Source organism: Rhinatrema bivittatum, chromosome 2 (genome assembly GCF_901001135.1).
Source record: "Rhinatrema bivittatum chromosome 2, aRhiBiv1.1, whole genome shotgun sequence".
Taxonomy (NCBI): domain Eukaryota; kingdom Metazoa; phylum Chordata; class Amphibia; order Gymnophiona; family Rhinatrematidae; genus Rhinatrema; species Rhinatrema bivittatum.
Genome location: NC_042616.1, coordinates 459,216,136 through 459,232,396, shown reverse-complemented (window position 1 = coordinate 459,232,396; position 16,261 = coordinate 459,216,136). Strand labels below are relative to the sequence as shown.

Below are 16,261 nucleotides of genomic sequence, written 5' to 3'. Positions count from 1 at the left end.
GTTTCTTTTCGACTCTAGTGCACCATCATGCTACACAAACGGGGTTTAATCCAGTGATGAATCCCAAATTGGATTGTTCAAACCCAGGGCCCCATGCGAAAATGTCCGTACGCAAGGGGCTCCCGTGTCTTTGTCACAACCTGCAGTTAGTGGACTCATGGCGTCTCCTACACCCTGAGCAGTGGGATTACTCACGGGCAGATTCAGTAAAGTCCGCGGGAGAGCGACAAATGCCCGCTCTCCTGGCGCGCGTACAGGCCACTTGCCTGTGCACGCGATTCTGTATTTAAAGGAGGCGCTAGGGACACTAGCGGGTTTGACAGCTGATGCTCAATTTTGCTGGAGTCAGTTCTCGAGCCCGCTGACAGCCATGGGCTTGGAAACTGGACGCCGGCAAAATTGAGTGTCCGGTTTTCGACCTGACAGCCGCGGGCCGACTTCAAATTTTTTATTTTATTTTTTTTTTACTTTTTTTACCCTTCGGGACCTCAGACTTGATATCGCCATGATATTAAGTCGGAAGGTGCACAGAAAAGCAGTTTTTACTGCTTTTCTGTGCACTTTCCCAGTGCTCGAAGAAATTAGCGCCTACTTTCTGAAAGTAAAATGTGCGGCTTGGCTGCATATTTTGTTTTCTGAATCACGCGGGAATACCTAATAGGACCATCAACATGCATTTGCATGTTGAGGGCGCTATTTGGTTCGGCGGGTTGGACGCGCGTTTTCGGCCTATTACTGAATGAGGGGTAAGGGAAAACGCGCGTCCAATGGTGGGTTAACAGTGTGCTCTGTCGGAGCGCACTGTAGTGTATCGGCCCATTAGATATGGGCACAGGCTATATGTCCAGAATAGACTATATCCTAGTATCCCCACAATGTTTTAACAAAATTGGGATATATAAAGCTTACTCTATGCTTATGGCCAGGGACACAAGAACACTTAGACTCAGTAAAAGTATAATGTTTTTTTATCAATCAATATAAGTGTTCTCGGGAGATACTGGGTGTCCTTAGTCTTACAAACTGACCAGCATCTCCCTGCGTACAGGAAGTGACCCTTGTTTTATAGATAACATTCAAATACAGGAAAAGGATAGAAGGTTCTAGAGATTTGCATGACTGCCCAAAGGATCATTTACATAAGTTGTAATGTCAACTGCATGATAACATCATCGCTAACTACCCTGATTGGCTTCCCAGGATGTGTAGCCCATTTCTCATGGCTCTCTTTGTCCTGTTAAACTCTTACTGGACAAGACAATCAATACGTCTGTAGTTATGTTGATTACAGACTCCTGAGAATAGTGCCTGAAGCTCCCCTGTGGTTTCTTCTTTGTGACCCTATGAATAGGCATCACCTGTCTGGTGCCAGCTTGCCTGCCTCTACAGATATCCAGGCACATTCTGTAAGTCATGCTCAGAAAGTCACTCAGTCCGTTCAGCCCAGGCAGGCTAAAGAAAAGCAGAGGCTTTTGGGGATTTCCTTCTCCATGTTGGTTTTCTGTTCAGGCATACTTCTCAGATAGTGGAGGTGGGGCTGGAAGAATGCTCTGACCATGCTATGATATGGATAGTCGCAAGGATAGGGGGCCCAACACACTCAGCCTAGATGATGCTTTCTGGCACATCTTTGAGGACAAAGGCTTTAAGGCCTATCTTCAGGAAAAATGGAAGGAATACACACACCACAACTCACAACACCAGGTGAAATCGTTGCATTTGTAATTCGGCAGAGGAAGCTAGCAAGTAAGCAACTCGTAGAATTAGGAAAAGCAGTCCAATTGGCAAAAAGGAAACAAATAGGGTAACCCACTAGCCAATCTAAACAGAACTACCGAGACTTGCTAAATATGCTAAATTGCTATATACACCGAAGGATATACCATATTTTTCACTCCATAAGATGCACTTTTTTTCCTCCAAAAGTGGGGGGGAAATGTCTGTGCGTCTTATGGAGCGAATATAAAAAAAAAAAATCTAAAAAAACTAACTACAATCCCCCCCCCCCCCCAAAGACCTGCCAATAGTCCTTGGTGGTCCAGCGGGGGTCCAGGAGCGATCTCCTGCACTTATTGGCAGCCGACGGACCAAGTGCAGGAGATCGCTCCCGGACCCCCGCTGGACCATCAGGGACTTTTGGCAGGTCTTGGGGAGGGGTCAGGAGGGTGGGAAGTTGTAGTTAAATTTAAAGGGCTGGGATAGGTGGGGTTTTTTTGGGGGAGGGGGGTGCCCACAAAGAGAACGGTAAAAGTTTTTCTGATCTGGGGAGTGGACCGAAATGGCCCTCCCCAGTCCCAAAAACAAAATTTTTTTGAATAGAGGCAGCGCGCTGTGAGCACTTTTGGAATTGAAGTAGAAAGCGGATTGAACAGCAGAACTGAGATGAGCAGAGACTAAGCGAGTCCCCTGAAGAAGATGATATTCGAAACTGGGCCTTGTTGGGTATAACACGCTGGAGTTGCATTGATTCTCAGGATTACAGCTGCAAGTTAAGTACGGCTCCTTAGAAGCATTATAGCAAAACAAAAGTCTGATTTTAGAGTGGTGGTGGACGTTTTACTTTTAGGTGTATTATGGACTTTTCACAACATTTTTAAAAAAAGATTCAAAAATTTAAAAAATTCATAAGTAATAAAGACATTAGGGTGGACTGTGGTGTTTATGATTAAAAGTCATTAAGGGTAACCTGGATGGTACCTGGAAACAATTTTATGAAACATCACTTGCCTCCCTTTAATAATTTCTTTGGAATTTTACATAAACATTGTAGAATATTTGGATTGTGAACAAGAGGTAGGGAAATAGAGATCAACATTTGATTTGAGTTACTCAAACTATTGAAATAAAATAATGAAAAGGATAATGCAGGATATGTAGTGTTATTCCCTTTCAGCAGCAGTTCTTACATGGTCATGCTCTTGCCCCACCTTCAGTAGTAGAAATCATATGGCCCACCTCCTTTCACCAGTCCTGTTTTTCCCCGCTGCTGCTGCCAGGCTTTTTTGTTCTCTGCAGCAAAAATTAGCTATTTAAAAAAAACAGCATCAGGTCCTTGCAGCCTACGCCTTCCCCCAGTAAAAAGAACATCGCCTCAAACCTTTCCAGAGCATCAACAGGCCGCCTACCCAGACCCTGTTCTCCTGGGACCTTGGCCACTGCCTGTATTCCTCTCTAACCACCAAAATAAGTTGAAACTTTTTTTTTCACTTATGTGAGTGTGCATGTGTCACCCTGCATGAGTGTGTTGCGGGTATGTGACTCCATGTGTATGAGAATGACCATATGCATATGTCAGTGAGCATGTGCATGCATGAGAGAATGTGAGTTTACGTAAATATTGGTAGAAAGACCCAAGTGGTCCATCCAGACTGCCTAGCAATTTTAAGGTTAGTAGTTAAGGAGCGTGAATCTTGGCACGAGTATGCGTGTATCAGCGAACCTGTGTCTGTGTGAGCATTGTGTGTGTGATTGAGTCAGCATATGTTTGAGAGAGTGCATGTGCGAGTCTGTGAACAATCTTCGTGTAAAACTTCAATGATGCAGCTGCTGCAGATAGTACTATATACTTTGGCTCTCAACTATAAGTTTTTTACAATCTTCATATTCTCACAAATATGAATTGTCTATATTAGAGGCCCTAGTGGCTCTTATGGCTGTCCCCTTAATGATAAAAGGTTCCTTCAAAAAAAACTATTTTTTTCAGTGCTATTTCAGATAAAGAAATTAAAAAAAAAAAAGCAGTGTCTCTGTATGAAGTTTGCCTTTTCTCCAAAAAAAAGAAAAAATTTGTATGGATAGTATACTGAACGCAAGTGTAAAATTCAGAAAAGCAAAATAAAAATGCAAAACAAGTTTAATAAGATTAAACAAACATTTGAAGCAAATAGAATGTAGGTCTATCCTAAATGAGTGCTTTAAGTTGATTTTGAGCTTTCATTGTTTGGTGGTTAGGGACAGTGTGTATGTCTGTCCCTAATAGGCACTCTTCAACCAGTGCTGGGAAATGCACCTAAAAAAAGCCAGACAAAAAAAATAAGCAAAATAGCAGAGACTCCTAAATATTGACTTGTGCCCAAGCGTGGTTTTTTTTTTTTTTTATTATTATTGGAATTGGAGTTGCAAAAGATTTAGAAAATTTGGGCATCAACCAGAATTTTTAGGTTTTCCTCAATAGAAAGTTCATTTTCTCTTAAGTTAGCAGATCACTATAGTCACACACTTGATGTCGTCTGACAGTGATGTCGTCTTTGACATGTTTCCATAATTTTCTAGCAAAACACGAAGGGATCTCTGAATATTCCGTGGATCTACACAGCTGCTTAGTGTGCCTCTGTTTTTCTGCATGATCAGTGGACAAATTCAATTTCTTTGCTTTGATTTCTTTTGTTAGGTAATGGGTAAGCAGACCAGTGACAGACATTTTATATACCGTTGTTCCATGTAAAGATCACAACAGTTTACAAAAATAACATTCTTAGCTATAAATCAGCAACTAATGAAGGGTTACAGGCATTGTCTATCAATTGAAATGTTCCAATACATATTAAAGAACTAGGATGTAATGCATGAAGTACAAGGAAATAAGATAAAGTAACAAGTTTCACATACTAGTCAGTCCCTTGTATTGATCTTCCTACAATCTTGTTAAATTTGTTCCTCATGCTTCAATTAGAATTTTATCCTTCTTATTGTATATCTCTTCATTCTATTGAAGTTATTCACTCCATGAAGTTAGCATGGGGCACATTTAAAACTAATCGGAGAAAGTTCTTTTTTACTCAACGCACAATTAAACTCTGGAATTTGTTACCAGAGGATGTGGTTAGTGCAGTTATATAGCTGTGTTTAAAAAAGGACTGGATAAGTTCTTGGAGGAGAAGTCCATTACCTGCTGTTAAGTTCACCGAGAGAATAGCCACTGCCATTAGCAATGGTAACATGGAATAGACTTAGTTTTTGGGTACTTGCCAGGTTCTTGTGGCCTGGATTGGCCACTGTTGGAAGCAGGATGCTGGGCTTGATGGACCCTTGGTCTGACCCAGTATGGCATTTTCTTATGTTCTTATGTTAGGTGATACGCCTTTTTGAATAGACATGTGTTTAACTCTCATTTAAATCTTTCTATCTGATATCAGATGTAACATCTCAGGTAGGGAATTCCAAAGTTTTGGACCCACTAAGGAGAAAACATTATTTTATATGCGTCTGGTATGTGCTCTGTATTGGGGGGGACAATCTGTAGTCCTTTATTTTGAGATCTTAGTTTTTGCTACAGTGTATATGGTTGAAATGTCACGCCTATCATACCGGTGTTACTAGAATGAATGATTTTGAATATTAACGTTAATACTTTAAAATAGATTTGGTATTGTAATGTGATCACATTTCCTAGTTCTGTAGTTCTTGTAATGGTTTTAAGAGACATGCGGGAAGACTAAGGAGTTAAAGTAGTCTAGGTTTGAGAACTAGAGTTTGCAATTCAGTTCAGAAGTCTTCGAAGGTTAATGAAAGTTTAAACTGATGCAATATACACAAATTGCTGTAACCTGAATTGATTGATTTATTGATGTGCTTTTTCATAATAAGGTTCTCATCTAGCTGGATACCTAAATCCCCTACTTGATTTGACTGAGTAATTTCAAAACTACCCAGGTCTAGAGCTAGTGAGTTTAGCTACTGAAGAGTTTCTACGTAATAAAATGACTTCAGTCTTCTTAGGGTTTAATGTTACTTTAACTTGCCATAGTTCCGACTGTAATGCTTTCATATAAGTTGAAAGTGTCAATACTGTATTTTCAACTGATTTGGGAAATGTAAAATTGTCAGCATACAGAGAACAGAATTCCTAATCTGTCACTAATTTGCACAGTGGGAGATTGAATAGTATTGCCAAGAGTGCTGATCCTTGAACACCTGTATCAATATGGAAAATATCAGATATGATTGCCCAGTTTGACTTGGAATATTCTATTAGATAGAAAAGAAGAGAACCATTTGAGAACACTACCTTCTAATCCCAATGTTGCTCAACTGATGGCACAAGGTATGGTCCACAGTATCAAAGACAGCTGTTAAGCTGATTTTAGCACGAGAAATTAAGGTTCATCCGCATCAAACCCTCAAACAATTAATTATAGGACTAGTCTCAGTTGAACTGTTTCCTAAATCCTAAATTGTGGTTCTTCATGATAGATGTGTCTTGTGCTTGAAGGCATTGCATACTGTCTAGAGTGGTAGTGTTCAACCATAACATGGGGATGCTGATCCCCCTCAGAGCTTATGGGAAAGCATTTCAGTTACCATAAGACCATCCCATTATAATTGATGGAACTGGGAGCTGACCAGGATGCTGCGTCAGCATCAGGAGGGTATTGAACTCTCTCGCCATTGAGCATTGTGAAGGATTGTGGAGCCAGCCATCATATTCTTCTGCCCACCTGAAGAAGGCGAAGGGTTTTGTCTCTTTAGTTCCAGTATTGAGGCATTCCTATGCTAAGCATTGAACAAAGGTGAAGAAGCATTGGCATCTGTTTTAGTTTGTGCACAATGCCGGAAGTGGGGACATTCTGGCTGTAGCCATGCAGCTCCCCAAGGCGACCCATAGAGAAGAGCGCTCTTGATTGAGGCAGACCTGGACCTCTGGAGTCTGTTTCCAGGAATCTTCCATCGATATACTTTTGACTTCCCAGGAAAATGTGGCTATCCCTCTTGCATCCCAGTTGGTATTGGGGTATTGGCATTAGCAATCTTTGGGGAAGACCTGAGATACCATTCCGGAGAAGGTTTTTCATGGGTGGTGATTCAGATCAACTGAACCAAATCATGGTGACCCTGGAAGATGTGGTAGGCCTGATTAACAAACTGAAGAGTAGTAAATCACCTGGACCAGATGGTATAAACTCCAGGGTTCTGAAAGAACGAAAATGAAATTTCAGACTTATTTGTAACCTATCACTAAAATCATCTGATGTACCTGAAGATTGGAAGATGGCCAATGTAGCCCCTATTTTTAAAATTGGATCCAGGAAACTAAACTGCTGAGCCTGATTTCAGTGCCTGGAAAAATCGTGGAAACTGTTATAAAGAACAAAATCACAAAACATTTAGATAGACATGGTTTGATGGGATACAGCCAATATGGATTTGCCTCACAAATCTACATTTTTTTTGAAGGGATGTGGTGTATTTGGATTTTCAGAAGGCGTTCAACATAGTCCTGCATGAGAGGCTTCTAAGAAAACTAAAAAAAATCATGGGATAGGAGGCGATGTCCTTTTGTGGATTGCAAGTTTGTTAAGACAGTAAACAGAGTAGGATTAAATGATCAGTTTCCTCACTGGAAAAAGGTAAACAGTGGAGTGCCTCAGGGGTCTATACTTGACCAGTGCCTTTAATATATTTATTAATGATCTAGAAAGGGGTATGACAAGTGAGATCAAATTTGCAAATAACTACTCTGCATAATTTAGTGTCAAGTCTCAAGCAGATTGTGATGAATTGCAGGAGGACCTTGCGAGACTGGAAGATTGAGCTTCCAAATGGCAGATGAAATTTAACGTGGACAAGTGCAAAGTGATGCATATAGGGAAAAATAATCCTTGCGGTTACACAATATTAGGTTCTATCTTAGGAGTTAACATCCAATATCTCCAACCTTCCTTTTTTAGTAAGGTCATGGAAAAATTAGTCAATACACAACTATCTGATTACATTGAAGACCACAAGATTCTGTTCCCTACTCAATATGGATTCCGAAAAGCTTTAAGCACAGAATCCCTGCTCATATCCCTGACAGACCACATCATCAAGGGCCTCGACAAAGGTCACTCCTTCCTACTCATTCTCCTGGACCTCTCGGCTGCTTTTGACATGGTTAACCACACCATCCTCCTAAACCAGTTGACAAACATCGGAATAACAGGAACTGCCCTGGCCTGGTTCAAAACTTTTCTTGACAACAGAGGCTACAAGGTTAAAATTCACAATAAATCACAACGTCAACATTCCTCCCTAGGAGTGCCCCAAGGCTCTTCCTTATCCCCCACGCTCTTTAACATTTATCTTCTTCCACTATGCAAGCTGTTAACCAAACTTAACCTTAAACACTTCTTATACGCCGACGATGTCCAGATTGTTATCCCCCTGAAAGAATCAATCGCTAAAACATTTGAACTCTGGGAAACCTGCCTTCAAGAAATCAACGGCCTCCTTACTAGCTTAAACTTAATACTAAATTCCTTGAAAACCGAACTCATCTCCCCGGAAAATAGTAATATCATTACAAATCCACCAGCAAACCTTCATATTACACAAACAAGAGACCTAGGAGTTATGATAGATAATCGTCTAAATCTAAAATCATTTGTCAACCAAACAACCAAGGACTGTTTTCATAAGCTACATGTCCTGAAAAGAATAAAACCACTCTTTCACTTTCAAGATTACAGAACAGTTCTGCAAACCATAATCTTCTTTAAGATAGACTACTGTAACTCTATCTTATTAGGTCTCCCCTCATCTCATATCAAACCTCTGCAGATGGTCCAAAACGCGGCAGCAAGAATACTGACAAACACGAGGAGAAGAGACCACATTTCTCCCATCCTCAGACCTACACTGGCTGCCAATTCACTACAGAATCATTTACAAGTCTATTACCATTATCTATAAAGCCACCCATCATCAGGCTCCACTCAACCTACAAATCCCATTCAGAAAACATACCTCCTCCAGACTCATTAGAGAAGCATACAGAGAATCACTACGTGTTCCCCACACCAAAACCTCTCAACATATAACATTTAGAGACCGGGCTTTCTCTACAGCAGGACCAGCGCTATGGAATTCCATTCCACCGGATCTTCGTCAAGAACCGTGCCTTCCATCCTTCAGAAAAAGACTTAAGACGTGGCTGTTTAAACAAGCCTTCCCAGTACCCAACGGACCCTTCTATGAAACTACAACCATAGTCAGATATTCTCAGAACACTGTAAATAATTGCTCTTTCTGTTATCTCCTTTACACTATCCTTCCTATCCCAAGTTTGGAACATCCTTGTTTTATTGTAACTTCACTTTCTCTGTTAATTTGTTATAGATTTCCAGTGTTTTCTCTTTGTACACCCCCTGTTTAATGAAAACCAGCATGATGGGATTTTTATCTCGAATGCCGGTATAGAAAAACACTAAATAAAATAAAATAAATCCAGGAAAGGGATATAGGCATCATAGTGGATAATACATTGAAATTATTGGCTCAGTGTGCTGATCAAAAAAAGCAAACAAAGTTAGGAATTATTAGGAAGGGGATGCCAAATAAAACAGAGGATGTCATTTCTCTATCTCTCCATGGTGAGACCGCACCTTGAATACTGTGCGCAGTTCTGGTCACCGCATCTCAAAAAGGATATAGCTGCACTGGAGAAAAGTGCAGAGAAGGGTGACCAAAATAAGGGTCATGGAATGGCTGCCCTATGAGGAAAGGCTAAAGAAGTTAGGGCTGTTCAATTTGGATAAGACTGAGGGGGAATATGATAGAACTCTACAAAATCATGAAGGGACTTGAAGTTAATGTAAATTGGTTATTTATTCTCTTAGATAAGAGAAGGACCAGGGGCTCTCCATGAAGTTAGCATGTAGCTTATTTAAAACAAATCGAAAGCTTTCAGTCGGCGCACAGTTAAGCTCTGGAATTCATTGCCAGAGGATGAGGTTACAGCAGTTAGTGTAACTGGGTTTAAAAAAGGTTTGGATAAAATCCTAGAGGAAAAATCCATAAACTATTATGGTAATTAATAAGCAATAGTAGCTTGTGATGTATCCAATGTATAGGTACTTGTGACTTGGATTGGCCACTGTTGGAAACAGGATACTAGGCTTGATATGGACCCTTGGTCTGACTCAGTATGGAATATTTTATGTTCTTTTAGGTATGAAGATCAGTCAGGCCGGCCCTGGACAAGATGATGCAGAGCATTGGTGTTGATACAGGCCAGTATCCAGCCACTACTAAAGTCTTACAGTTGGCCAGAAGCCTTGTATCAGAATCGGTATGGATGCTTGTTCCTGGAAGGGAATCTGCGCTGATGACAATTGCACCAATGGTGATCTCCAGCCTATCAGGGGAAGGAGGAGGAAGTGGCTTTGCAGGAGCTGTTCTGATTCTAGGCCCCAAGAGACAATTGCTTGCTTCTCTGAGGCCGTGTCTATGGATTATCTGTTGGTTTGTGACTTAGAATGATTCTGGGAGTGCTCTGAAGAAGAGGAATGTCAGGATTCCCTTCTGAGACTCTTCTCCACCAGTGAAAAGAAGTCCCTACCAGAGGACCTTTCTTTTGCTAGATTTGTGCAGAGGACATTAGAGACAATTCCATTTCCTCTACTGAAAGGGTGAGATCAGAAACGAAATACTGGACATCCTGCAGTTAGTGGAGCCTCCTAAGCAGATCGTGGCAGTCCCAGTACAGGATATCCTTCAGGAGGTGCACACGAAAATGTGGGAGAAATCCCCACTGTGGTTTCTATGAACAGAAAAGGCAGACATGATTCATCCTATCCAAAAAGCTCCTGCATTTGAAAAGAGGCATTTACTGCACCAATATGTGATGGCTGAATCCAATCTCAAGAAAGCCAAAAGAATTAGAACCCATTCCTTGGTTCATCCGGTGAAAGATTCCAGAACCCTGAATTCTCTTGGAGAAGAAAAAGTTTCAGGGAGCTATCTTCTTACTAGATCTTTATGGGGCCAATATGTGGGGCCTGCTGATGTTGTAGGAGGTGCCAAGCAGTTTTCTCAAACGGTGTGACAATTTCCATTTACTGGTAGAGAAAGGGATGGAATGTGAAAAATACATGGTTCGCTTGACCTTTTGTTTTTGAGACAGCAGCAAGAGTTTTTCTACAGTGGGGATTGGTTTCTGTAGACTCAGCTGACTGTGGGCCTCAGACCACCATCCTGCCAACAGATTTGAAGATGTGACATGCCCTGGAGAGAATTATCTTCAGAGATGGAATAAAGAAATTGCCATATTGGGTCAGACCAAGGGTCCATCAAGCCCAGCACCCCGTTTCCAACAGTGGCTAATCCAGGCCACACAAGTACTTGGCAAGCACCCAAAATCCAAGGGCATCCAATGCTACTGCTGCCAGCCCATGTTGGAGGGCTCTGCACCCAAGTCCTATGGTCTGCTAAGGAAAAGCTTAATCAAATAAACTTCCTAGAGCTAAGGGTGATTCGGTACACTCTGAAGGCTTTCTAATATTGCTTGGCAACATAATAGTCCTGGTTTAAAAAGATAGTCACACAGTGATGTTTTACATCATGTAGGGAAGCATGGGTTCATATCTCCTGTGTCGTTGGCCATCTCTCAGGGGATAGTCCTCAGTCACATGACTGGCAGATGAAGAGAATGTCCCTGCAGATCGCTTGAGTCAGATCATGGAACCCCATGAATGATCCCTGGACCCAGGGGGTTGAGGGGTAGCATTTCAGATATTTGGCGAGTGGAGAACACCTGTAGTAGATCTGTTTTGTGTTTCCCCAGAACAGGAAGGTCCCACTCTTTGGTTCAAGGAAAGGGACACAAGGCAAACTAGCATCTGGCACCTGCACCCTCGACTGGAGTGCGGGCCTGCTGTACACGTGTCCTCCGGTTCCATGCATAAAAAATACTTCTTTTTTTTTTTTTTTTTAATTAAAGCTAAAAAGACTGGAGCCATGATTCTCATAGCCCCCTTTTGGCTAAGACAGCTTTGATTCCCATTCTTGAGGGAGATGTCCATCAGGGCTCGGATATGATTGGGGAATTACCCAACTTTCATCATTCAGAATCAAGGGAAGTTGTGGTATCCCAATATCAAGTTCCCAGCCCTCACAGGTTGGATGTTGAGAGGGTAACTTTGCCAACCCCTGGATCTCTAGGAGGATGTGCTCAGGTTCTGTTAGCTTCAAGAAAAGAATCTGAGGAAGTCCTATGAACTGAAATGGAGGAGGTTTGCCTTGTGGTATGAGCAAAAGGCCTTAGACCCTTTCTCCTGTTCCATGCATAAATTACTAGATTATCTTCTACACTTTTCTGAGTTGGATTTCAAGAGTAAAGAGTACATTTCTATGCAGTTGGCACCTGTCACCCGACCCAGCTCTGGTTGTCTTTCATGCGGGGCCTGCTTCATTTGAAGCCTTCCATCAGACCTCTTTGTGTATATTGCGACTTCAATGTGTTGTTAACCCAGTTGATGAAAACTCCTCCTTTTAAGCCACCGTGCTCCTGTGAATCAAAATACCTAACCTGGAAGGTCATATTTTTGGCGGTGGTGACTTCGGTGCATAGGTTGGTGAGCTCTAGGCTCTAGTAACTTATCAATCTTAAACCAAATATTTTCATGGTAGGATGGTTCTGCCCACTCATCCTAAAGTGGTGTCAGAATTCCATCTTAACTAGTCATTCATCCTTCCAATATTCTTTCTCAGCCTACATGTCCACCAAGGTGAACAAACATTACATAGTTTAGATTGCAAAAGAGCTTTGGCTGTCTACCTTGTTCTGTGTAAACTGTGTTCTGTGTAAACCTTGTTCTGTGTAAACCGAAGTGGTATGCACAAGTGTCTACCTTGTTCTGTGTAAACCGAAGTGGTATGCACAAGTGCATGAACTCCGGTATATAAAAGCCTTTAAATAAATAAATAAATAAAATACCTGGATCGGACTGAAACAAAGTCCACCTAGCTTTTTTTTTCATTTGACACCAACAAATTGGAGATTGCCAAATGGGTTCTAATCAGCTGGCTAGCAGTTTGTATCTCCTTTCTGATGCCCAGGTGGTCCTGGATCTGATGGGTTATGTCAAGACTTGTAATGCATTCAGACCCATGTTTTCACATTTTGTTATGTTAGAACCTTATTCTAAAATGGATAATATGCATTTTTTCCCTCCTTAATCTACACACAATACCCCATAATGACACAGCGAAATCGGGTTTGTAGAAATGTCTCTAGCCTTGGGAGCCAAGGCTAGAGAAGCACACATACTGCCTTATGGTGTGTTAGTATTATATTCCCAGTCACGACAATATTGAATGGGATCACTTCTTGGATTTTGTCTCAGGTGTAAGATCTTAAATTACAGACCTGCCACAGAAACTGACTATATGGCTTCAATTGGGCCTTGTGATGCTGACAGATTTTTGATCTCATTGGTAGGAGGAGACTGTGAAAGAGGAGGCAGCAGAAGAACCTGCTAAACCAGTGGAGCCAGAAAGTGAAGAGAGCGATTTGGGTAAGCCAGAGAAGGGCAAGGTGTTCACCTTGCCTTATTCGTTTTTGCCAAGTTTCAGAGCTCTTTGGCATTGCAGAAAGAAAAAGCACCTGGAAATAGGTTCAGCTTCACCTCCTTTTCCTGCTAAATCCCTAGGGATCTTTGTTTTCAGAGTTTTTGGTTGTGTTTTTTTTTTTTTTTTGGGGGGGGGGGATTTCAGGGTTTATTATGGCAAGAACAGGAGAAAATTAGTGGGGGGGGGGGGAGTATGTATTTTTCCAGTTAAATGGGGTTCATTTTGGTGGATAGAAGCCAGGACAGTTACAAACTTTTTTGTTTTTGTTTTTTTTTGTTTAATAAACGGAGATTTACTATCCTTTGCCTCAGAACTTAAACAGACCTTTTGAGTACTTATGCCTTCATGAATTAACAAATTCTTAAGAACATTTATTACACTCCTCCTGCTCTATTATATTTTGCTTTTAATGGCGTGTTTCCTTTATGTGATGAACAGATGCAAGAGAAAATTGTGACCATACAGTGCCTTTCAAAAATCTGCACACCCATGCATATTTTCCACACTCTGCTGTCTAAAAAATGCAAATCAAAGTAGGTGTTTGCCTCGATTCACTAAAACACTCCACAACCCATCACAAAAGAATAACTTCTGAAATACCTCAAGCAATTCAAAATAAGTCTTCATTGTATAAGTCGTCACAGCAAAACCCAAATTCTCAGTTCAAAAAAATTGCCTCAAGGCCAATAATAATTAAAATAGAATCGCTTTGTGTCCAGTCCCTTCTTCCCAAATCTTTTTATAACCCTCCTCTCTTCCAAGATCTCTTCCCCCCCCCCTAAAAACCCCCCCCCCCAGCATTTAACTTTACCAGCTGTGTTGGGTAGCATGCTAATGTCATGCAAGCTGCACCCGGGGGCCAATTTTTTATTTATTTATTAAAAATCTTATCTTCGCAACTTGCTTGCACAAAGCATTCAGCAGGGCCCCCCCTCCCCCCATATTATCCGCAGCGTATCACCACACAGCATCACCGTGTGGGATCTCTTCACTTGGGAGGAATGGCAACCCCGCTACCTTGTCACCACAGGGCACCACCATGCAGGGCCAGTGCTAACTTTTTCTGCAGTCCTGAGCAAACAATTACTGGGCTGGCTCCTCCTCATTCTGTTTGGTGGCTGTGTGTTTTTGTTTTTAACACTTAATTTGTATTCTTTTACTAACCAACCCTAAGTGAATCTTGCAACATGTGCAGCTTTTCCCCTATCATTGCTCTCTCCACACAATTTCAAATTAAGAATTTATAATAAATTTTACATCAAAAACATACTCAAGTAGCCTTTAGAAGTAAAAAAACAAAACATAGTATGTATATTATATATACATGCTCAGCTATGCTGACAACCAGAAACCTTGCATAAAAGTTAGTGTCATTGGAACTTATGGTATTAGGACCTGTTCTCTGAGGACAGCAGGATGGTACTCCTCACACATGGGTGACATCAGATGGAGCCCTGATGCGGAAAACATGTCAAAGTTTCTAGAACTTTGACTAGCACACTGTGCATGCCCCATACTATGTGTGCACGTGGTGTCCCTCTTCAATCTCTTTTCTGCAGAACTGTAAGCCTTGCAGTGTGATTGAGCTCACTTTGGCTGTTTTTTAGCATTGTGGAAAACTTTCCTAGCGTGTAGCAGATGGACTCAGGACCAATGGGTATAGTGTGCTCCTGATAGCAGTTGCAGACGGTGTCAGATTTCAATCTGATGTCAGCACTAGTATATATACCCCTGCAGGAAGCTCTGCTTTCCATAGCAGTTAGAGACTCTATACACACTTGCACAGTATTCAAACCAAAGAAAATTCCAAACAAAGAAGAAATCTTACCTCTACAGATGAGCCCCACTCTCTTGCGGTGATACCCAAGGGTCCCTCCCCCAGTTGAGAATTCCTGAGGTGATTTCAGAGATCCCTCAGAGGTAGGCCTTGGTCCGGCAGCCAGTTCCCGGTGTGGACTTAGCCCCTGGCAACGGGAGCAGCTGAGAGGCAGCGGGTGCAAGACAGAGCGCGGTGGTGTAGGTACTTTTCCCTCTCCCCCTCTCAGCCGGAGACCGCCCGGAACGAGACCGGGAAACATCGAGACGAGGTAAGGTAGAAAACTTTCTAAAAGTCTCCGGTCTCTGAGGCTCAGATAGCCGCACAGATCGCCAGCTGGCGTCTGTACTGTCGGGTTGATCAGCTCTGTCCGGGCTAGACCCTGATCTGATATGTGGGTTCTCCCATGTGGAGACCCTCCGGGGTGGTCATCATCTTGCTCACATGGTTGCCTATGCCATGTCCCCTTGATTGCTGCCCTGTCCGCCTAACTGAACCGTGCACATAGGTGCCGGGCGCACAAGTTAAGGCTGTGCACACAGCGGCGCGTGTATCTCAGTGAGCGCGCATCCCGGCCTACACGCGCACCTGGCGTGCATAGCTAAGCCTCCCGGCGCGTGCATTAAATGCACAGACCAGGGTTTCAACGACCCTACGTGCACAAACCATGGCACCACTGGCCAAGAAAGTCAAGGCACAAGCCCTCTACCCAGCCTGGCACATAAGAGCTGCACAGCACGAAGAGGCCACGGCCCTATGTCTACAGTGTGAGGAGGCTCTGGGAGAACCAGGTCAAAGCCCTCCCCAGCCAGTATAGGAATCTGGATCCATATCTCTCTATCCCCAGCACGACCCTCCCTCAAACGGGGCCTCCTGGGGACGCAGCGGTTTTCAACTTGGACCCAGGATCTTTTTCCTGGGTAGAATTCTTTAAAGGTCTACACAGCTTTGTCCACATGCAACCGGCGCCACCGATGCCACAGCCTCCACCAGAGGACCCTAACCTCCCAAAGACGTGCCTCCCCTGGCCAAAAGCCTCACCATAGGGGACACTGACACCTCTGAGGGAGATCAAGACTCTGGAGGAAGGAGAAATCCCTCCAGGAATGGAACCTT

General features: G+C 42.5%; 1 protein-coding gene across 2 annotated transcripts in view; it reads left to right on the top strand.

Moving 5' to 3' along the window:
* Window positions 1-16,261, top strand: part of ST13 (ST13 Hsp70 interacting protein) — a 219,197-nt gene that overhangs the window by 57,261 nt on the left and 145,675 nt on the right. For both annotated transcript variants that reach the window (XM_029590454.1, XM_029590453.1), the window contains exon 3: window positions 13,199-13,274. In XM_029590454.1, coding sequence (XP_029446314.1) covers window positions 13,199-13,274 — 76 coding nt within the window. The remainder of the gene's footprint in view (window positions 1-13,198; window positions 13,275-16,261) is intronic.